Source organism: Xyrauchen texanus, chromosome 34, assembly GCF_025860055.1.
Source record: "Xyrauchen texanus isolate HMW12.3.18 chromosome 34, RBS_HiC_50CHRs, whole genome shotgun sequence".
In the NCBI taxonomy this organism is placed as follows: Eukaryota; Metazoa; Chordata; class Actinopteri; order Cypriniformes; family Catostomidae; genus Xyrauchen; species Xyrauchen texanus.
Genome location: NC_068309.1, coordinates 34,849,177 through 34,874,090, shown reverse-complemented (window position 1 = coordinate 34,874,090; position 24,914 = coordinate 34,849,177). Strand labels below are relative to the sequence as shown.

At 38.3% G+C, this 24,914-nt stretch overlaps 1 protein-coding gene across 1 annotated transcript in view; it reads left to right on the top strand.

The window, feature by feature from the left end:
* The window catches only part of LOC127627514 (actin-binding LIM protein 3-like), a 144,639-nt gene that overhangs the window by 29,780 nt on the left and 89,945 nt on the right, over nt 1-24,914 (top strand). Inside the window, exon 2 of the mRNA XM_052103923.1 lies at nt 14,553-14,699. Coding sequence (XP_051959883.1) covers nt 14,553-14,699 — 147 coding nt within the window. The remainder of the gene's footprint in view (nt 1-14,552; nt 14,700-24,914) is intronic.

Here is a 24,914-nt window from a genome sequence, read left to right as displayed (position 1 = left end):
TGAAGACACGAGGAGCAAGGGAAAGACCGAAAGGTAGAACCTTGAACTGGTAGGCTTGATTCAGGAAACTGTAACGTAGAAACTTTCTGTGATGAACAGCAATTGGGATGTGAAAGTATGCATCTTTCAGGTCGACACTAACAAACCAATCGTCTGCTGCCACAGAACGAAGAACGTCGGCAGTACGCAGCATTCGAAAAGGAAGGACCTTCAGGAACAAATTCAGATGCCTCAAATCGAGAATTGGGCAGAAACCACCGTCCTTCTTCGGAACAAGAAAATATGTTGAATAGAACCCCTCTTCCTGAACTAGGTGATTAACTTTTTCTGTGGCTCCCTTCTGTAACAGTGAACGAATTTCCAGAGAGAGGGCCATTGAACAAACTGCATTTTTGACAATCGTAGGAACGATTAGAGTATATCCCCTGCTCAGAGTCGTCAAAATCCAAGGGTCTGCTGTGTTGGTCCTAGTGTTGTCACGGTACCAAAATTTCAGTATTCGGTACCGATACCAGTGAAAATCCACGGTTCTCGGTACCAATTTCGGTACCAAACCAAAGTTTAATTTAGACTAAATTTACAAGAAAAAATCCATGGTTCTCGGTACCAAAGCAAAACACAAAAACATGCTAATTGAACAACACACTATTTTTATTAATAAAAGGTAAACAATGCCATTCTTTATACTTATTTAAAATTGTGTTTCAAGTTTTTCCACAACTAATAAATGAAAATAAATTACACACCTAAAAAACACAACAATAAGCCATGACTGAATAAACACTCAGTGTTATATTTATAAACTTAAACATTTTTATAAATTAAACACAATATGCCATGACTGAACAACAATTTATAAACTAAAATATTATTATAAAAAAAGCAAAAAAAAAAACAAATGGCATAATTTAAGTATATCAAGCCAAGGATTGTAAACATTTGAGTAATTAAATAACTAGATACATGTTTCTAATCTATGCTTAAAGTTTCACACAAAACAATACTGGCCTATAGTTACATTTATTCCTTAAGTTACTTTCTTTGCCATTTCCAGATTTTCTGAAAGAAACACTAACATATCAACATGTTCCTGACTCAGTCTTGAGCGTCTTGGGCTAACAATATACCCTGCAGTACTGAACACTCTTTCAGATGAACAGCTTGATGCAGCAATGCACAGATACTTCCTGGCAAACTGTGATAGTTGAGGTAGTGTACCCATATTTGTTTTCCACCAGGAAAGTGGATCATCCTCAGCACTGACCTCAGGCATCTGACCGTACACCAAGAATTCACCATTTAACTCGTCACTTGCAGAAAGATGTGCTTGACTTGAGGATGTTGGTTCTCCTTTTTCTTTCTTTTCCCCTTGTATGGAGGAAAGCAGATGCTTCAGGTCATTTTTGGATTTTTTTGATGGCCTGACTTCTTGACTTGACTCTCCTCCAGACACCCGAGATGCACTTCCTTCATTGCCCATTTTCCTCACCTCATCCAGGAGACTTTGCTTCACATCATCAACCTTAAGAGAAACAAAGCTGTTTTTAAATCTTGGATCAAGGTAAGTTGCAGTGTTCAAAAGAAACTGCAGCTGCAGGTCATCATAGCGATGTTTAAGATACTCGTGTATCTTTTCCTTCATCTCTTGGGCTAGTGCAGAGTCACTTTGTTCATGACTGAGACACTCAAATATCTTCCAGAGTAATGGCAAGACTGAGGACAGGGTGGTATGTTTTTCCCCACTAAGTGCATCAGTAAAAGGACTGAGTGGCTCAAGAACTGCTTTAACAGTTTCTAAAACTGTAATGTCCGAGTCTTTTGGCATCAGATACCATTTTTTCCTGTCTTCAGCCAGGACTGCACAGACAACCTGCTGCTGCTCCAAGAAACGTTCCACCATATCATATGAAGAATTCCAGCGAGTGGGTTCATCATGAATGAGTTTGTGGTCTGGAGAGGACAGATCTTTCTGTTTTTTGGCCAGCTGGCGTGAAAGTTTTGGTGATCTTGTGAAGGCAGAAATAGTTTTTCGAAGCCTTGACAGTGCTGCGGACACCCTGTTTATGTCTATTGCCTTATTTACAGCAAGGTGGAGATTGTGTCCAAAACAAGGAATCCAGGTGTAGTCCTCAAAGGCTTTTTTGTTATTTGTGGCATTGTCTGTTGTGATGCCTGACATTCTTCTTACAATGTCCAACTTCCAGTCTTCAAGTTTTTCTTCAAAGGCCTCCTTCAAACTTTCAGCAGTGTGATCTGTGTTGAGACCACAACAGCCAAGACACCAGGATTGCAATTCCCACGATTTAGTAATGTACTGCAGAGTTACAGACATGAAAGTGTCTGTAGTTCTACTTGTCCAAAGATCTGTTGTGCAGCTGTAAAACGGTTTCTCTCCGAGATGCTGCATTATGAGGTCTCTGGTGTCATTGTAGATGCGTGGAATCTCATTGTACATAAAAAAGTTTCGACTTGGAAGCTGGTATTTTGGGTTGAAGTGATGAAGCAGCTGCTGGAATCCACATTTTTGAACGGTATAAATGGGCACTTTATCCATACATATGAATTCAGCAACAGCTCGGTTCAGCTTTCTTGCCTCAGGTGAGTTTTTGTCATATTTCTGCTGCCGCTGAAAAGCTTCTGTAACTGTTGGCTGTTTTAGAGTTTGCTGGGGTGTTTCATGATCATCCTCAGCCTGCAGCTGTAAAAGGAACATATGATATAAGTCTGTCTGACCAAATGCAACATTAGATCATTGACACCAGCTAAAATATAATGTTTCTGTAAATAACAAACATCAGCTTTTATAATAAATCTAGATAAGATTACAAATTTACTAATACATTTTTAAAATTAAAAGTTTTAGCTGTTAACAATTAAATGCACAATGAATAAACATGAAAGATCAAGTGTTTGTATTAAATAACATTCACAAACATTAATGTTATATTGTTCACTCACTGTAAGTTGATGTTAGATAATGCATGATATTAGCATGATGTTAGCCTAATGTTAGTGAATGGTACTATATTGTAAAGCCCTACCAAACTATACAGGAGAAGATAAAACGTGTTTTATTTGAATGCACTTTTATTTAATCAAACTGTATTCATATTTAAATTTTTATTTTAAACCTGCTGGTTATCCAGCCAAGAATAAGCCTAGAACTGCTTTTTTGACAGACTTTTTTGACTGATGTTTTGCATACAGGTCATTTAAAAAAAACCTTCATGTCCTCCTGTTTTTTTTTATTTTTTTTTTTAACCCTAATAAAATGTATAGTAGCATTAAATAGTTAATAAAGAAGCTTAATTCTAACACTCATTATATTTGCGTTAGCTGCACCACGTAACGTTATGCTAATGATTTACTACACGGCTAACATTGTGTTTATTTCAATCCGACATTCAAATTAAAATATGGTATATAACTCAAAACAGAACCTCTAAATTTGAAATTAATTTGAAACTTACCTGCTTGAACTCTTTCATTAGATCCGGTGTCGGTCTTTAAGGTGTTTTATCAAGTTTGATGTGTTTCCTGCTTTTGAGAGAAAACTTCGATGACATCGTTTGCAAATTGGTTTTTGATGATCTATGATGTTCCCTCGTCATCAGCCGCAAATCCGAAATATTTCCACACATGGCTCTTTCCTCCTTTCTTATCAACAAGAGCAGTCACCACAGCAGCGCCGGCGGTCGCCATGTCTCAGCGCTTTCATGAGGAGAACGCAACTTCACGCCGCCGTGCGTGCATGCGCTGAACTTTGACCGGGTACTCGGTACCACTGGTACTTGGTACCGAGACGTTTTTTTTAGTACCGACTTGGTACCGAAGTACCGAATATTTTGACAACACTAGTTGGTCCTCCAGTACTCTATCTGTTCTACTGAAAAACGATCGACCGCCGGCCTGAGTGTCTCAGGCTTTATGGCTGCGACTTTTAGTGGTCGCGGGGCGCTGACGGGGTCCGCCTGGCAAATGTCGATGAGGTGGCCGAAAAATGTTAGCATTCTCAGTAGCCCGAAGCCTTTGAGGGGGCTGTGACTGAGGTGTAGTGTGCTGGCGGAAATATGGCTCCGGTGTGGCATAGTGATGTCGGGTCTGAACTGCTGGCATCCTAAAGGTAGGGTTGCGCTGTACCTGCATCAGTTGACGAGTGGCCTCAGACAGCTTTACCTTCTTTTCCAAAAGTTCCGGAACATTAGGACCAAAAAGATGCCCAGGAACGAATGGAAGATCTCTCAAGGTTTTCTTGCAGTCCTCAGGTAGCCATGCTTGAGCAAGCCACACTTGACGGCGGGCTGCCAGAAGCGTGGCTGCAAGACTAACCAGCTCCCGGGTTACGTGGCCCGTTGCCAAAAGAGCCGTTTGCAGAAACTGTGAAATTGAGGGATCAACATTTGCTGGTTCTAGCGTACTGGTAACAGCAAGTAGTAACTGACAGATTGTGTTTTCTGCACTAGTTATGTACGCAACAGACTCGTATGCCTTTTTCAGTAATAATCTGTGCGACCACATTGCGCAATGAGACATCGCACATTCCCTCGTAGAGCCTCGTCAGGAGACACCACCAAAGCTGCAACAGGCTGCTCTATTTCTGGAGCACAACTCACCCCGATGGAATCTGCTTCAGCCATAGATGCTAACATCCGAGCAATCTTTGAGCGCCGTTTAGGCCTTCCAGAACCAGTGAGGGCATTTGAAAACTCAGCCACAAAATCTTTTTATTGTGGCATGGCAAAAGATGTTGCAGCTGTGGCCTGCCTGAAAAAGACATTGGTTTGGGCAGATTGGACAGGTGACTCCTCAAGCCCTAGACGAGCAAGAGCCATTCGAAGCACAGCCAAAGTATCATCAGAAGAGGGCTGGGCCTGTCCAGATGACTGAACTGACCCCCCACTCGACCCCTCCGTTGCTGGAAAACCAGCGAAAACATCCTGAGGTGATGGTTGCGCCGCAACATTCACAGCATTCCCATGATCATTAAAAAATGAGACAGAAGCAATCGTAGAAAGCACATCCAAGTCAGAATGATGTGAAAAATGAGGGGACTCAAGCGACTCTTCCCCAGTTCCACGATTCAGAACATTCTCATCCTCCTGTGTCATCTTCACAGGTGTAGTAGATGTTACAGGCTGAAGCGAGTGCAGCAGGCGTTTCAGCTCCGCCATCTCTGAAGAAAGTACAGAAACCGTCTTACAGAGTGAATTTTCCTCCACACACGGATGTTCATCACTTCGCGATGTGGCCCTCCTCTTAGATGGGAGGGGAGCGCCGGCTGCCGCAGACGCCCTGCACATCTGAGTGCGAGAAGGGGCTACATCCAACTGCCCGAGTTTCACCGTTGAATTGGGGTCTAACTCAGCAAGACGGAGCCGCCGTTCCGACATAGGTAAAAGACTGCAGTGCAGACACGGGTCCGTGAGAGCCTCTCTCAGATGTTGAACACCCAAACATGACGGGCAGATGTCATGACCGTCGTCCAGGAGGAGTTTATTAGGGCACAGCTTACAAGTCAGTGGGAAACCAGTGGCAATCAAGCTGTGAGCCATAGTTACTTGCTAATAACTCCTTCGGATAGAACCGTAAGGTTTAATTCAAGCAGAATACAGGAAATTAATAATTATAAAATTCCTGCGGGTGAACAGACAGGTAATGTCAAGAATATCTCATAAATAAATAAATGTCTAATATGGCCGATGGATTGAACCAAAGGGCACAGACTATCACATAAGTTCGAGGAAAAAAGTTCAGAACAACTGAATGAATGATGAAAATGTCAACGAGAGACTGTTAACTTATAGCGTGGAAAACACCAGCCACCGGATAGCAACAAGAGGCACAGAGTGTTACCAACGAAAAGGCCAAAATGCGGCTAAAAACACTTCAAATCCGTTGAAGTGGCATAGATGCGCACTGACACAGCTTGTGAGGACGATATCTCGCTGCTCTTGTAAGCTGCACTTGACAGCGCAATATATCACTTAGTTAAAACAACCTATCTCAACCAGGCGAGAAAGCGAATGAGGCAGAGTGCTGAGCGGCTGTGGTTTATAACCCCCAGGGCTCAGCATACGTCACTATGTGACTTTGTTGGTATATTCTCTCGACCTATCTGGCTGGCGCTGCGATAATCCAGTAGTGTTTAATACTGCCTCTGGCGGTCAGTAGGAATGAAACAGAACTGTGTTTCCGTTTTCAAAACACTCTCTGTCCACACTGGAATTTTCGAGGGAACATATGAAAACGCTTAAATCCGGGGGCCTAGGTAGCTCAGCGAGTAAAGACGCTGACTACCACCCCTGGAGTCACAAGTTCAGATCCAGGGTGTGCTGAGTGACTCCAGCCAGCTCTCCTAAGCAACCAAATTGACCCGGTTGCTAGGGAGGGTATAGTCACATGGGGTAACCTCCTCGTGGTCACTATAATGTAGTTCACTCTCGGTGGGGTGTGTGGTGAGTTGTGCGTGTCTCCTTGGTAATGTGCTCAACAAGCCACGCGATTAAATTCGCGGATTGTCTCAGAAGCAGAGGCAACTGAGATTTGTCCTCCGCCACCCGGATTGAGATGAGTCACTATGCCACCACGAGGACTTAGAGCGCATTGGGAATTGGGCATTCCAAATTGAGGAGAAAACAAAAAAACGCTTAAATCCGCATGCAAAAAATTGCCGTTCGATGTACGGTTGTAAACGCAATTGTCCTTGTGTTCTGTCATTGGACAGCAATTCCAAATAAGCTTCTCATCGGCGTTGAAGGAATGCAATGTGAAGGATGTACAAAGTAACATTTATCTTTAACAATGCTACTAAAGTGGATAGCAGGCACAATGCCACTACAACATGGGCCGCCTTCTTGATTGTTTTGAGATCACATGACTGCATTTTCATTTTCAGATATCTCCATTTACACTACAACAAAAATACAGCATTTGTAAATGTATCTACTTGGGAGTGCATTTTCGAAAAGCTCTGTTTTTGCTGTCAAAAACCTCAGTGTGGACAGAAGGACAAAACGTTGAGAAAAAGACGCATTTTCAAATGAAAACGTATTAGTGTGGATGTGGCCTTATTCACACAGGTGAATATCAGGTGTCCCATCAGTATTCTTATTCTTGCACGCCTGTTGAGGCCCCACAATGTCGTACCTAGTGTTTTGCTTTGAAGAAGACTGTTTGTTTAATACAGGGATCTGATCAAAGCTCTGTATAAAGTTCCTGTCTTTCGTCAAAACCACAGACTTCCACTAGGCTGATGTCACAATCAGCATCAATGAAAATGCTGTCTAGTGAGAGACAAAGATGAAAGAGAGAACTGGAACATTGGAGTTCTCTTTACCATTCATGCAGCAAATATCTTTGGCTTAGGGAACGGTGAAGAGAACAACACAGAGGAACATTTTATCACTCAAAGGATGACTTTAAAATTAAAAGGAAATTCTGGGCTCAGTACAAGCAAAAGCAAAAATCGAGGTTACAGTGAGGCACTTACAATGGAAGTGAATGGGGCCAATTTTTGGAGGGTTTAAAAGCAGATATGCGAAGCTTATAATTTTAGAAAAGCGCTTACATTAATTCTTCTGCTAAAACTTGTGTATTGTTTTGTCTGTAAAGTTGTTTAAATCATTGTGTTTTATAGTCGTCATGGCAAAGAAGTTGTACAATTGGATCTATATTCACACAGAAAAGGTTAGTAAGCAATTTTATCACACTGAAATCATGTTTATACGCATATTGTTTACATCTGGTGGCTATACTTTTGAAATAGTCAGTGAATAGTGTTCAGACCATTTTCAAACACCCCTGCCCTTCTCCTGCTTTACAAATAACACATCTGGACATCTGACACCTAATTGAGTGTTTTGTGTTAATGTGGTGTGCTTAATCGTGGGTATTATGACACAATGGATTTTAGCGTGTTGCATGGCGCACTGCCACATTCCCTCTCCAGCAATTGTTTAAACGCCAATCGAATAAGCAATAGCGGGGGAATGGCGTCCTGCCAAATTCCAGATGACGGATGTGTTACATCAAGAGAGCAAAATGCATTGCATTCATTCTGGTCACAACAAATTATGATAATGGACGATTCCAAAATACTTTTGGGATGTTTTGTGTTTTTCATTAAAAACTTCAATTTCAGAACGTTTTGCAAGTTTGTTTTGTGCTGTGCTGATTTTAGTGGTTTTCATTAAGGCAAGCATCACTAATACTTTTGGTTATACTTTGGGATTTAAAAACTCTGGTGCATTTTTGGGCTGCCTCCTGCCATTTTTCACACTCAAATTTAAAAGCTCACCATTCACGCATACTGTGGACTAACTGCGAAAACATTTGTAAGCATGTAATCCTGGTTCTGTTCACTCTACCTCACTTTGAAAAGTCACATTTTATTCCACTAGGTGGCAGCTAGAACCATATAAAAGAATATATTTTTCCCCATCACATTCCATCACAATATACAGATCTGAAATTTTGGTGGCACTCTAACGCATTTTAGCCCTCATTGACGTGCTCGTCCCTAGACATTCAGTCTAATTTTCAGAATATCTCAGCCTCTGAGTGGACTAGAAGCTCAGTCTAGGTGTCATTAGAAAGCTGAAATCAACCCCTTTGCAATAATATATAACAGTTTATCATCAATAGACCAAAACATATTTTTCTGATGATTTGGTTAGCATGCTTTTCCTTCTGGATGGCATATTTTGTTCTGGGCATCTAAGATATAATATTGGCTTATTCAGCCAAGCAAGCAAGGTAAAAGCAGATATAATATGTTTGGCTACTTGGGGCTTACAGAAGCAGTTATTGGAGCATAACAGAGACATTTGTATTAGATGACTTATGGAAATCATGTTTTAGTGCACATTCTTGAGAATGAGAGCTTTCATTTGATATATGACTTGTCCATTTAAGTGCTATGTGAAAGCCATGTAACATAAATGCACAAATGATGGTTATTCCTGAAATATTCTGATTCTACGCTTTCAAATGATACCTCATATGCCTGACTTAAGCACTCAAAAAATATATATTTTTGCTGGTTGTTCATTTTACTTAATTAAAACGAACTGAAGTAACACAATTCTTGAAAAGTTTTGCATTACATCCAATTAAATTTGTAAAAGTGTTAGTTTACTTCATACATTTCAGTTGGGACTGCGTGAATACTTTTTGTAGCATTAATGAAACTGGGCAGGGGATTTCCATTTCCCAGCATGCTTTGCATAGGACTGGATGGGGTGAACAAATATTGAAATAATGTTACTGTATGCATGTTTGAGCAAGATGAGAACAGGAGGAGATTTGTCCATGTTTAATGTTATAATAAGTTATATAAAAAGAGTTTCTGTTAGGCTGGAATTTTGGGGGTTACCACTGTGGTGAAGATTGGTGTTTGTGCTTAGGTTGAGGTCTTTCACCTTTAAGCGAAATGTTGGTTCAAGTACTGCTTAACTCCATAAGCAGTTGCTATATAATTGACTGCACAACCATTTGACTGTCCTTACACTTACTCGCCAACAGGTATGTAGTAATGAGTAATAAGTTAAGTTTACATAAGAACATTTAGTTTGATGAAATTAACAAAGTTACTAAATTACATTGAATTGACCAAATTTAACTACATTATGTTGGATTAATGAAACTGACTTAATTTGATTAGCTAAATTAAATTGTTTGTGAAAAGTTTCTCAAATTAACATTGTGGAGGAATTCACAGATAATTAATTTGCAGCTGTTGCATGCACAGTCTGTGATGTTTTAGCACCTAATTCACCAAAGAAATCATGGAAATCTACAGAACCCCTTAGAGGAAAGGGCAGGAATATTTCTTCTGAAATTTGCATTCCCTGGCAGATCCATGGTTTTACTTACTTTTCATAATCACTACAATATTACTATAGAAAAAACATGTTCTTTTTGTGGAAACCATGGTCATTTTGCTAAATGTAATTTTTTTAATGAAACTGCTACATTTATTTAACTGAATAACAATAGAAAACCCAACAAAGTCGTCACACTGTTGCTCCCCAATACTTACATCCATAAAAGATTTTGTGAAAAAATTATGCAATATAAAGCTCACAACAGTGAAAATAGTCCAGACTAACACAAGCTGTGGATGTGAAGGGTTAAAGGGGTCATGACATGGGTTTTTTTATTGTATTATTATGTTCCCTTAGGTGCAATTATAGTATTAATATATTTTTTTTTAAGAAAAACTTTTAAAATCTAGTGATTTATGACCTTTTCCCACCCTGTTTCTCATCCTCTGATTCAAACAGTCTGTTTTGGGGGCATTTTCCATTTAAGACTTCAGTGTTAACGCCCACTGTTATGATTGGCTAACGTCAGTGCCTATGTATCAATTATTGACGCCCCCAGCCAGAACAATATGCAAGTAAACTAAGTAAAAACACTGTGATTATTCATAATGAATGAAATTGCGCTTTAAAAAGTAGTTTAAAGTTTAAAATAGATTACTTACAGTTTGCGTCGTCGTTGTTCCCAGAATAGTCGGCACGGACTTATCTTTGAGCAACAGTTTTCTGGCAAAGCCAGCATCATATTGAGATTTGTTCTCAAAACAGTCATCCTTAAAATGTACAGAACAAGCGCTTAAGTTAACACTGCCGTGACTGGGGCGTCCGCAAAAAATAAACTGCATCCATTTTTCCCTGACGTCTGGATCTTTCGGCAGCTTATTCAGAGGTTTTGTTTGACCACAGCCAGGAACAGCACATCTGTGTGGCATCGTAATTTTCCTGTGCACAAGTAGTCTCTGTCAGAGCTCGCTGTCCATTGACTGAACACTTGTGAGGCGACGGCGATACTGAAATGAGCGTAGTTGTCTTGCGCTTAAAGCGTAGTTATCTTGTGCTGGAGGCGGTCATATGCAAACGCTGGTACGTCACTTCTAACCGACACGTCACTTCTAACCATGAATCCAGAACGAGCTGTATTTTGAGCTTGATTAAATAAATGATTCGTTTAGAATGGGGAGGACGTCTTAAAATATTAAACTTGCAGGACGTTTTAATGATACAAAGACCTCTTATATACCAAAAGATCAAGGCAAATTTGGTTTCTCATGTCATGACCCCTTTAATAAATCTGTATTCAGCTGTAGGTAGTTATAAGGGACAGCTGACCCGGAGCTTCCTTTCTGTTGTTTGGCCGCTTCAATAAAATTCTCATGTAGGTAAATATGGGATATTAGCCAAGTGGGAAGTCCACATTAATTTATTCGGCAGTCGAATGCCAGTTGAAGTCCCCCTCGACTGTTTCACTGCTTAAATATGGGACATTGGGCGTCCCGTCACGTTGATTTTTGCCAAAGTACGGGATGTCCCAACTAATATGAGACAGGCCAAATGTGGGGTCTGCTGGTGTTTCATTGAAACTATTATACTACAAACTTGAAACTTTTTTATTATTATTATTTCAGAGATACAACGCAACACTTGTGATTATTTATCCCAGTTTTCATAATCCACATTCAAATGTGATTTTTCCATAGAAAAATTCTAAACACACACAAGTGCACCACGCTCCGTTTTATGAAGTAATTTGTGGCCGGTAATTTGTTGACTCAAAATACTTTTCAATCCACAAATTACATTGCATTTGTTTATTTATGAAATGTATTATTATTTTGGAAATGAAAGCTTTTTCTTTCTGTATACTGCAGCATTTTTGGCTGTGAATACTTACTGAAGTTGACGTAGACACACCAATGCAGAACCCTAAATTAAAACCACTGCGTAGGTCACTACATGGCTACTGTAGGTTTCAAGTAATATTCTTCAGCATATAATTCATCCCAGATCATTTGTTCTACAAAATGCATTGTGGCGGCAAGTTTTGCATGGGCGACCATCATTTAAACTGTCTTTAGAGAATGTCAAAATCATATTTAAAATGCATTGGTTTTCACACTGACTAAACACATACTTCTGGTCACAGTTGATCAGCACATTCCTCCTTGTCTAAATGAATTCATCCAGCTTTCAGTCTTTATCTCCTTTGCCAAACACTGGCTCTTTAGCTTGTTTGTGGTTGCAGATGTGATGGAGGGTGCAGCTGGCAGTTGGCAGAAGGGCAGTGCAGGTGGCAGGGAGTTTAAATGTGAAGCACACAGCACTGACGATTGTTCCAACAGCTGTAAATGAATATCAGAGTTTTTCTATATCAATTCTGTCTTTTTGAGAGCATTGGTGTGCCATCTGTATTTATATCGCTGTCCTACTGTCCAATTTAATCAGCGATGTGAAAACTGTGGTGTTTTGTCAAGCCATGTGTGCTAGTGATATGATACATGATGCTTTCAAATAAGATGTTTAAAAAAAAGAGTTTATGGCGTTTGAACAGAATGAGTGCATACTGGTTATATCCTGTGTGTCATTATTCATTACAACAGTTAGTTCTGGTTCTTGAATCTGATTAAATGAGACTTTCCAAATAGTGGTGGGGATTTGTATTCATCGTTTTTTGGATCTCTTTCATTGATTTGTTCAGTCACCATTTCTGCAGATTGTATGTTTACGGCAGTAGGTGGCAACAAGTGAGCATCTTTTATGTTAATAGTGCTCTTTACACATTTATAGTTCTCTCTCTCTATCCTAGGTTGCCCTGAAAGCTGCATTAGCATTAGCATTAGCAAAAGTGTATTTATCAGCCTACTGCAAGCTAACAAGTGCATTCATGGTATTTCTTAATTTATTCACTTCAAAGTAGCGAGGAATGACATGTTTTAATTAAATGCACTGTAGTAAAATGTAAGATATTATGCTTTTGAATGTAGTGATGAGAAAAAGTTTTTTAAAATGAACACATTTAACTGATGAACTTTACTGATAAAGTACAGATACTTGAAAAATATACTGAAGGACAGTATCGTAGTAAAAATGCTGTTACTGTCCACCACTGCTTAAAATTAAGGGAAATAGCAATGCGATTATTTTTTCGATAAAGTAATCAGTAAAGTAATTATTACAATTTTAGAGTAGTGGTTGTTAATTTGTAGTGGATTACTTTTTTGAGTAATTTACCCAAAACTGTTAGTGACACTGAGTCATCATTGAGATGATCAGATGATTTGTTTAAATGCTTTTTCACCACAGAAACAATCAACCTTGTCTCAGAATGAATGTTACTATAACAAAATATTTGCAAACTGGCTTTTACATGCTGAATGCTATATTTCACCGCAGTTTCCTGGTGAAACTAATGACGGAGGATCTACAACAACTGTGCGTTTAATTTGCCTTCACACAAATCACAAGTACAATGGCTGATTATGAGTTTAAAAACACACATTTTTTGCTCTATTACTCACATACTGATACTTCATGATTTCAAACACCTCCTTTTTTCTACTCAATTTGGAATGCCCAATTCCCAATGCACTCTAGGTCCTCATGGTGGCGTAGTGACTAGCGTCAATCTGGGTGGTGGAGGACGAATCTCAGTTGCCTCCGAGTCTGAGACCGTCCTTCTTATCCATGCATCTTATCCCGTGGCTTGTTGTGCACGTTACCGTGGAGACATAGCACGTGTGGAGGCTCGCGCAATTCTCCATGGCATCCACGCACAACTCACCACGAGCCCCACCGAGAGAGAACCACATTATAGCGACCACGATGTGACTCTACCCTCCCTAGCAACCGGGCCAATTTGGTTGCTTAGGAGACCTGGCTGGAGTCACTCAGCATGCCCTGGATTCAAACTTGCGACTCCAGACGTGGTAGTCAGCGTCTTTACTCACTGAGCTACCCAGGCCCCTCATAACAACTCCTTTACTATAACTTACCTTTTGAAAAATTATGCATTTTAACACCTTGTATTACAGACTCAATTACATTTACACATGTATTCCAATGTGATTAGCTTCCCCAGTAGCTTACCTCATAGCGTGTTAGATTCTGTTAGGCTTAGGTTAAAGTTTTAGGATTGGGAGGTATGCTTTACTCATTAAAACATCCATCTAATATTTACCTTAAAAACCTCGTCTGACACCAGTTAACTTGCTTTTGGTGCCCCCTGCTGGACATTTCACTAGGAAACTGCACCTAAACGTGTTGTAATTTAACAATATATGTAGAAAATTATGAGCACTCATTTAAATGAAGTTGTTTTATTCTACATGAAGAATACTGCATTTCTACAATGTCACCTAAATCTTAAACTATTGATTTTAAATGATGCTGCATCCAAACCGCTAGGTGTCAGTGTAAGTCCAAGATGACACAATGACAAAAGTTACTGAGTGCACCTTTAATGGATTCGTTCACCACTAGTTGGAAACCACAGTGTGCGAACAGGGCAAAGAGTTGTGTTTGATACTTTGGCTCTTTTTGGAACATTTTGTTTCTGGCACAGAAGAAATTTATGAACTAACTGGCCAATTTTTGTCTGAATCCTAAGTTATTCAACATTATTTTTGTTGAACTGCTGTATAAAAACAATATCACACTCACAATAATGCTGTTTTGTATTTGACAGTTTATGTGCTTGTGACTATTTTGCTAATGCTGTACATGTCTCTTTGGCAGGGCCCTATCAACACCCCGCTTACAGCAGAGGAAGTGGCAGCTATGACCAGGCGTCCATCCACTGCATGCGCTGCAGAGATGTCTGTAAAGGAGAGGTGGTGCGAGTGCAAAATGTCCACTTCCACATCAGGTGCTTCACCTGCCAATGTAAGAATCAGCATCTGCTTTAAGGGAATAGTTCATCCAAAAATGTAAATTCTCTTATCATTTTCTCACCCTCATGCCATCCCAGATGTGTGTGTGGGGGGGGGGGGGGGGCATAAGAATCCAGTGGTTTAATCCATGTCTTCAGAAGTGATATGAAATGTGTGGGTGAGATACAGATCAATATTTAACTTCCTTTTTACCATAAATCTCCACTATCACGTTCTTTTCTTTTGTTTTTGGAGATTCACATTCTTTGTGCATATCGCCACCTACTGGGCAGGAAGGAGAAGTCATAGTAATAATGGGCTTAAATATTGAAATTACGCTATCAAACACGTTTTAAAACAATGCAGTTGAAATAATGCTGATGGATGGGTCTGTCTTAGTTATCGATGAAAATCAATTAATCTATGGGATAAATGAATTGGATATTTACTTCCGGAACCAGACTGTTGCGCTCTATTAAAGGGGCTGTAAGCGATTTTAGCCGTTCTACTTCCATGAGACTTAGCCGTTTAATTAGCCACACCCCCTCTTTTCAAAACCCTGCACTCCAAAGTTAACAACCTCTTTATTGAGACCGACATCATTAAATGGTTAGAATCCAGAAACGGTTGTTGAAAACAACAACTGCAAAATAGCGCCCTCAACTGACAACCCTTATGAACAACACGGCTTCAAAATGGCAGTAAGTCTCAATAATTCTCTACAACTACAATACAATGAGAACACGCAAAATGATTGACAGGTCAAAAGCATCATTGTCTGTGATCTGCGGACACATTTTGGTTTGTTGTTTAGAGAGTCTACAGCTGTTACAGAGACAGGTGAGATATCCTACAACACTCATTTCATTCATATCTTTCAGGGTGTAGGAACATTTTTGCACCCTTTCATGAAAAAAAATACTTTAGCAACTTTAAGCTCCCTAGGGAAAGTTCCTTAAAGACATCATATCCACTTTTTCAATTCATCATAAGAAAGTGTTTCACTGTTGTTCAAATGCTCCTCGGATCATAAAATGTATATTGATAAATGGATAAAATGAATAGAATAAATATTAAACAAAAAAGTGATAATAAAATGCAAAGTAATCTCTTCAGTAATCAAAATACTTTTTGAATGTAACTTTATTGTAAAAGCAATGATATCAATTGTAACTGTAGTGGAATACAGTTACTAATATTTTTTTATTTAAATACGTAATTCCGTTACATGTATTCCATTACTCACCAACCCTGCGTATAACCTGTTAACTATTTTTTTTTTATTAAAAACATTTTTACTTTGTACATTCCAAGTCTTTGAAGCTATAAAATAGCTATGTGTGAGGAACAGACTGAAATGTATGTTATTCTCTGACAAGCCCCTCCCATGTAGCTCTCAAGTCTCATCCAATTCAAATATTGTGTCAAGATGCAGTGCACCAGATTTGACATCTATGACAAGACACGAGAAGCAATAACATTTCACATCATGACATCAAACCTGGCATGACGTGTCTTGACGCGAAATATTTGGATTGAGATTTAAGAGCTGCGACAGAGAGGAAGATTATCAGTGAATTATGATTGAAATTTCTGTCTGTTCTTAACACAAAACTAACAAATGACTTTTGAACACTCGGAATATAGCGCACAATGTGGCTGTTTACTGTTACTTTTTGATAGTTTGCGTAAAGTTTCCTTTTATGTTCCACGGATGAAAGAAAGTCATGGTTTGGAACAACTTGAGGATAAGAGTAAATGACAACAAAATTTCAATTTTGGCAACTATCCCTTTAATGTCACTAAATGTCAGTAATGGGTTAAAGGTCGCATATTATTTCCCCCATAACTGAAATGCAATCATCATGTTTCATAACGGGTTTGATCTCATTTACTATTTCACGACCACTTTGCTTTGTCTGTCGCCAAACCGCCACGGGCTCACGTGGCGCTTTTTTATTATGTGAGCTGTTTCCGCGGCAACCATTGTAAAGGGGCAGATCACTGGCATGGGGGTTACTGCCTGTAATTGTCGACCAATGGGAGTCTTTCTATGGCTTGGGGCCCAGAGATAGGTGGGCTTTCTCTCTTTGTCTAATTGTGTCCATCTATCTGTCTTTCATCCTGAATGCCTGTACATAAATAAGCATATGGTGTTCAGACAGACAGCTGCCATTGACCTGCAGTGATCCTGATTTTCTGTCCACACAACGTATCTATTTAACTCACCCAATACAGTAGCTCACCTAATAACTTACACACACACACATACACACACACGTGCATAAGACAATAGCAAAGGTCTTTCTGTGTCTCCCACTCATTTACAAGTTCTGGTTGCTTCAGATAAATTAAGCCAATTTGTCTCTGTCATATGAGGCCTGAGTTCATGGGTAGGTGGAGTGCATCACACACACACACATTCTCACACACACACACACACACACACACACACACACACACACACACACACACACACACACACACACACACACACACACAGATGTTGGGTTTCCATGTTTTATGGGGACGTTCCATAGACATAATGGTTTTTATACTGTACAAACTTTATATTCTATCCCCTAACCCTAAACCTACCCCTAAACCCAACCCTCAACTTTCAGAATTTTTACATTTTCAAAAAACACAACTTGGTATGATTTATAAGCTGTTTTTCTCATAGGGACAGACAAATTGTCCCCACAACGTCAAAAATTTCGGGTAATGTTTTCTATCCTCTAAACCTAATCCACACAGAAACCTTTTTGCATTTTACATTTTCATGAAGTGAAGTATCTTTATAAGAGCAATTCTTCAGGAGAAGTTAGGACTTTATGCTCCTAGTCTATAAAATACATTTCAAAGTACACCATTGGCATGAGACAGTATTTGCCAGGTAGTACCATATTGGCATTTCTCATTCTGGTTACATTCTGGTTAGGGTTTGTTCTAAACCTTTAACCCCAAGTATGGAATGTCACTGCCTGTGCTCTTCTTCTGTCAAACCCTCATGAGTCTTGTTGACCAGATCAGGCTGCTGAATAACTGAGCGTGTAGTAAAAGACTGTCGTGTTAGAAGTTTTGAGTCAGCGCTCCGTGATCCACCCAGAGTCAGCAGTTTGTGTGAGCAGTACATTGACACAGATCCCTCCATAAATACAGAGCAGGTGCTGGAGACGCTGCTCAGAGCCGAGGGAGATCCACCAGCTGGAGGCTCCAGCAGAGTCATCAGTTGTAAACAAGGGCTGGATATGTGTGTTATAATGGATTAAAGGAATATTCCGGGTTCAGTACAAGTTAAGCTCAATCAACAGCGTTTATGGCTTAATGTTGATTACCACAAAAATGAATTTCGACTCATTTTCTTCTTTTCTTAAAAAAAAAAGCACAAATCTGGGCTAAAGTGAGACACTTACAATGGAAGTTAATGGGGCCAATCCGTAAACATTACAATACTCACTATTTCAAAAGTATAGTCACAATATGTGAACAATATGTGTGTTAATATGATTTTAGAGTGATAAAATCACTTACTAAACTTTTAGCCAATTAATTACCATGACAGCACAATGCAGTAAACCGAAAAAACGACAATTAAAAAAACTTTACAGGTCAAATAATACATGAGATTTAAAAGAAGAATTGATGTAAGTGCTTTTACAAAACTTCACATTTCTGCCTTTAAACCCTCCAAATATTAGCCTCATTCACTTCCATTGTAAATGCCTCACTGTAACCTTGAGTCTTGCTTTTTTTAAAGAAAAGGACGGACGAGTCCAAATTATTTGTTGTGGTAATCTCAACATTATGCCACAAATGCTGTTGATTGAGATTAACTTCTATTGAACCTGCTAGTGTTGTCACAATACAACATTTTCAGTAGTCATTACTGATATCAGTGAAATTTCACGGTTTTCAATACCAATTTTTATACCTCATTTGCTAATATGGTAATGTGCTACTGAGCACACCTGTTTAGGCTATTTAAAAAGTTACATTTGAATATAAATAATAAAAGAAATACATGTTTTTTTAAAAGCTTTTCTCAATAAAGTATGTATTGCTTAAGTGGTTAAGTTTTATTTTCTCCCAAATCCTTTTTTCCCTTTTTTTTTTAAATACTTTTTCTAGAATTCCATGTTATAAAGTTTCATTTAGTTTCATCATCCAAATGGTGTCTTAAAAATTAAGACAAATTCTTAAAACTTTTTACATGTAAAAAATTTAAAAATGTATTTTCAACACACAAATGCATTTTAACAAAATTGTATTCAGTACAATAGCACTCTTGTTTGTGATATATTGCTTAATTATAATTATTATTTATTATTATTAATATTACTACAATTAATATTAAATGTATTATATAGTCATAATATATTTCTGTTGAAATTTCTTCAATTTCATGTGTCTAGCTTTTATTATGAATCATGCTTTTATTTTGAATCATGCTTTTATTTTGATGTGTGGTTTGATGGAAGCTTCACTTTCTTTTTCTGGTCTACATGTGCTTCACTGTGGATTAGTGCTCTGGGTTTTATCTCACAATACACAAATGATCCTCAATGTCTGTGGAGTTCCTGGTGTGTGAGTGGTCTGCGTCACACATTCATTTAAAGCTCATTCTGCTCATACAGACTAAGAGTGCAGCATTTCGCAGTTTAATAATCACACTAGGACATATCGCAATTTTAATTTGATTAATTGTCCATTTCAGTGTACAAGGAGTAATATAGCACACGTTCAAAATAAGCCTATGAGCATTTTAAAGCAGTGGTGTATCAGTCATACTGCATGCTGTTACTGGATGGAGTTGGTGCTTGGTACTTACAGTACTGCAGAAACACTGGTATAGTTACATCTTTTTTTATTTTAGTATCGACTTGGTACCGAAGTACCGGTACTTTTGACAACATTAGAACCTAGAATATTCTTATTAAAGTACTGAATGTGAGTCATTTTTGAAACATAAACATTATTCACTTCAAAGTTACTGACAGCAGGCAAAATAAATGAAGCTAGAAATAAGGGTAGAGATGCTTATTTATTCAGAAACATTTTACATTTTCTTTGACTAGGTTACAATTTCTGAGGCCCCAAGCAACTGACCAACCCATTTCGAAAATTTGCTTAGAAAATTACATAAATGTGATTTTAAATCATAATTTTACATTCGTTCTATCAGCTGTTGTAGCCAAGTACATTCACAATGTTTATGTTGTGTCTAATGTCTAGTTCAAGGTATTAATGCATGTTTTCCATTTCTTTCGACAACACAATAATACAAAATGAATATTTACCTATATATAGTCACCTCTTTGCAACCAGAACATAATCAGAACATTAAATATGTGTGACACCTGCGCTAAAAACAATCTAGACGCAGCGCAACGATTGAAACAGAACACAGGTGTCTCGACATGCGTTTTTGAGACCTGAAGTTATTTTTAACTAGACACAGTGTTTAAAAATGTGCCGGTCCTATGTAGCAAAGACAGTGTAAAGGCTTGATAATAATCAGTGGGGGAGCAGACATAACGGAGTCGGCTTGGGCTTACTTGGACCTTTGCTTGTTACAGTCTTGAGACATCTGTTGGCTTATTCATTAAATAATGAATAATTGCGTGTATACTGTCCTCAACGTAGTTTTAGTGTTTTGACTGTCAGATAAACTCCCTTCCCTCACATGACTCTGAAGACAAGAAGTTCATTTGTCTACAGGTTTAATGGTCGTGGGTATGGGGTGAAACTACAAATAAACAATAAACATAATATTATTATTATTATTATTATTATTATTTAAATATCCAGGAATTAACAACAATTACATCATCATATCAACATCCACATTAATGCAATTTTCTAATGATGCTTGCAAATAAACATGTAATTTTGTAATGTAAATAATCAATACAGCAAAGTGTATATCCTTACAGCAAAAGTACAAATTTCAAGAGTGTCCTGGGCACTATTTTCAATACAAAGTAAATTTTAATGCTAGCTTCAAAAGGCTGCCGATGTATCCTGAAAGTGGTCCATGTGACTTGCGTATTTTCCAACTCTATGAAGGCAAACAAAAACATTTTAAGGAATAATTCACCCAAAATGTATAAATCATCATTTGGTTACCCGCCCTTTGTGTGTTCATAAGAGAAGCACGATTACACTTCCTTGTGCTAGCCGTATGCCCAGAGTGCCTGTACAAGGCAAGTTTATTTTTTATAGCACATTACATGAACCATGGCAATTCAAAGTGCTTTACATTAAAATGATAAAGAAAATAGAAAATACATTTTCAAACTAATTAACAAGAAATAAAAATAACCAATCAAATAGATTTTACATAGTAAACATTATTAAAATTAATAAGAAAGAAAAAGAATACAGATTTAAAATGATGCAGTGAAATCAATAAGTGCAGCTCAGTGAATAAATGCAGTTCAACAGAAGTGTTTTCAGTCTGGATTTAAATGTGACTAATGTTGGAGCACACCTGACCTCTTCCGGAAGCTGGTTCCAGCTGTGGGTGCCATAATAGCTATGTAACTGCAGTCTCACCTTGTTTTGAGTACACCCTTGAAATTTCTAACTGACTTGATCCTTATGATCTGAGAGGTCTGATAGGTTTATATTATAAGCATATCTATAATGTATGTACAGTAGGTCCTAGGCCTTTGAGTGGTTTATTAACGAATAATTGTATTTTAAAATGAATTCTAAATGTAACTGTAAAGACATTTTTTGGCATTCTGAATGAGCTGCAGGTGTCTAATGGTCTTTTTGGGAAGGGCGGTGAGGAGTCCATTGCAGAAGTCCAAACTACTGGTGATGAATGCATGAACAAGTTTCTCTAAGTCTCGACTGGATACAAAACATCTCATTCTCGCTATATTTTTTAGATGATAGTGGGCTGACCTAGTTACTGCTTTGATGTGACTACTGAAACTAAAGTCTAACTTCAAAATGACACCAATATTCTTTACTTGATTTTTTTCTCTTTAGTCCCTTGAAGTCAAGGGATGTAGTTTGTGTTCATCTTGGGAATTTTGCCTTTGTTGCCAGATACATGACCTCTGTCTTGTCGTTTTTAACTGAAGGACGTTTCGGCACATCCAACAGTTAATTTCATCAGTGCACTGGCACAGAGAGTCTATGGGGCTGTAGTCGTTTGGCGATAGGGCTAGGTAAGTCTGGGTGTCATCTGCATAGCAAAGGTACGCAATGTAGTTCTTTCATAATTCGGTCTAGTGGGAGCATATACAAGTTGAACAGGAGCTGTCAAAGAATTGAGCCTTGTGGGACTCCACACATCATGGATGTCCACTCAGATTCATAGTTGCCTATGTTCACATAGTAACCCCTCCCATCTAGATATGACCTGAACCAGCTAAGGACCATCCCAGAGAGCTCTACCCAATTTTCCAATCTGTCTAGGAGAATATTGTGGTCAACAGTGTCAAAGGCAGCTCTGAGATCTAGTGATACCAGCACTGATATTTTGTTATACAAAGTTATGCTAGAAATGTAGTTGTTTTTGCTACAACTGGAAATGCAGCCACTGTGAATGAGCTTCTGTGTATATACATTTTTTTATGAAAAATGTCAGGTCGTTTCTCACCAAAACCTATCGTATGCCTTAAAAAGACTTGGAATATGAAATACAAGTCACATAGACAACTTTTATGATACTTTTGCATTCTTTTAGAAGCTTGAAAGCGGAAGAGGAATGGGGACATTCTTCAAAATTTCTCATTTTGTGGTTAAAAAAAGAAAAAGTAATAGGGGATTGGAACGACAAGAGGATGAATAAATAATAACAATATTTTCATTTTGTATTTTATTTCCTGTAATTGTGATATTGTGAAAAATAAATATCGAAATAATAAGGCATATATGATGGCGACATGAAATTGCACTTCAACGCCAGAATGACCTTCAGTTTTGCCTTGTTTTTTTCCCATTATAATATCCACTGCTGTGATGGGCAAACTTAAACTCGTAAAATATGGATTACAGTTGGCCAGTCAATCAATATTACTCAATCCATCTTGACTGAAAAATAAATTGGAGCCTGACACAAAAGGATAGAAATGGGAAATAATTTTGATTGTCTATTATAAATGAGAAAACAACTGTGAAAAAGACATTCAGCATTCATTCCAGATTACAGTCCCCAGTAAATAATCCATGCAGGATTAGAATGTTGACACTGTGGGAGTAATCCCACAGTGATAATGGTCATTTGACTAGCGTGTGCCATTCTGATGTGGGTTTCTCGTCAGACTGGAGCTCAGGTAGAGTGTCACTGATATAATGAGAAGTGCAGGCTGCATTGTAAAGTCGACATTTATTGTGGGATTTTCTAATCTACACAATTCAATTACAAACACCTGCAGCACAGTTTGTTTCTACAGGCCTTTGAGGGAAGAGAAAGATTTACTGTAGGAGGTGAGATGCCACCGTTCCCAACGTGCTCTTTCTTTCTGTCCTTCTTGGACACTGTTGGTCACAAAATGAAGATATAAAGGAATGCTTCACCACATAAATGAAAAAAGGAATACAATATAAGATCTTGCAGCTCATACAATGCAGGTCATAGTAACCACATCTGTCAAGCATTAAAAGGATAAATAACACATTAAAAGCACCATAAAATGAGTCCATGTGATTCATGCGCTATATTCCAAGTCTTCTGAAGTCATAAGATAGCTTTGTTTGAGGAACAGCCCGCCGCTGTAACTCTCAAATCAAGTATGGTGCCATTAGGGGCCGACCAAACTGAATACGTTTTTGCATCCATCTGTGCTGTTTTTAGTTTTTCTGTGTAAACGCATTAGACAGACATCTTTGAGTAATTCAGTTACCGCTTCGACTGATGCGTAAGTGTTTTTGATGAAAAAGAACTAGCTCAGTAGAGTCATTCGTTCAGGTTTCAGTCTACATTTAAAACGCTGCGTGGATATGCACACGCTCATAAGAATAATTTGCTCATGAATCAGAATGCACTGGTCACGTTGTATGTTTTTGATTCACTAAAAAGAACCGGCTCATATGATTCATTTGTTCATGAATCAGAATGCACTGGTCGTGTTGTATGTTTTTGATTCCCTAAAAAGAACCGGCTTATATGATTCATTTGTTCATGAATCAGAATGCACTGGTCGTGTTGTATGTTTTTGATTCACTAAAAAGAACCGGCTCATATGATTCATTTGTTCATGAATCAGAATGCACTGGTCGTGTTGTATGTTTTTGATTCCCTAAAAAGAACCGGCTTATATGATTCATTTGTTCTTGAATCAGAATGCACTGGTCGTGTTGTATGTTTTTGATTCACTAAAAAGAACCGGCTCATTTATTTTTTCATGAATAAGACTGCACTGGAATTGTTGTGTGTTTCGCATGGTAGATTTAAAAGAACCAGCTCATAAGAGTCATTTGTTTATGAATCAGACTACACTGGAAGAGTTGTGAGTTTGGCACTGTATATTTAAAAGATCCGGCTCATAAGAGTCATTTGGTTGGGATTTTAAATACACTGATCGTGCTGTAGATTCAAAAGAACTGGCTCACTGAAGTCATTTGTTTTGGGAATCAGACTACACTGGACAAGCTGTATGTCTTTGATTCACTAAAAAGAACTGCCTCATAAGAGTCATTGGTTTTATTATCAGACTACACTGGTCACGCTGTATGTTTTTGATTCACTAAAAATAACCAGCTAAAAAGAGTCATTTGTTCAGGAATCGGTCTACACTGATTGCGCTGTAGATTCAAAAGAACCAGCTCATTTAAGTCATTTGTTTATGAATCAGACTTCACTGGTATTGCTGTATGTTTTCACAAGAATCATTCGTTTTGAAATCGGACTACACTGGTGTGTTTCACTGTGTAGATTCCATACGGTTCCAGTAATTAAAAAAAAAGGTAAATAAAATGTTTTCCTCAACTCTACCTTTAGATGTGTTGTATCAAGTTTGCCGTCAGTGACATTTGGTCATATGACACACAATAACCAATGATGTTTGATGTCCATCCTGCAACATACAGGCAGGTGCCATATTTGATGTAAGAGCTTTAGTAGAGGGTAAGATTTTTAGTGAATAATATCTTTAAAGGAATAGTGTGTGATTTAATTTTTATTCCTGAGGAATCTTTCCTTTTCTCTTTCTCTCTCTTTTTCTCTCCTATTTCTGTCAGTTTCTCCTTTCTCTGTCAGGGCAACCAT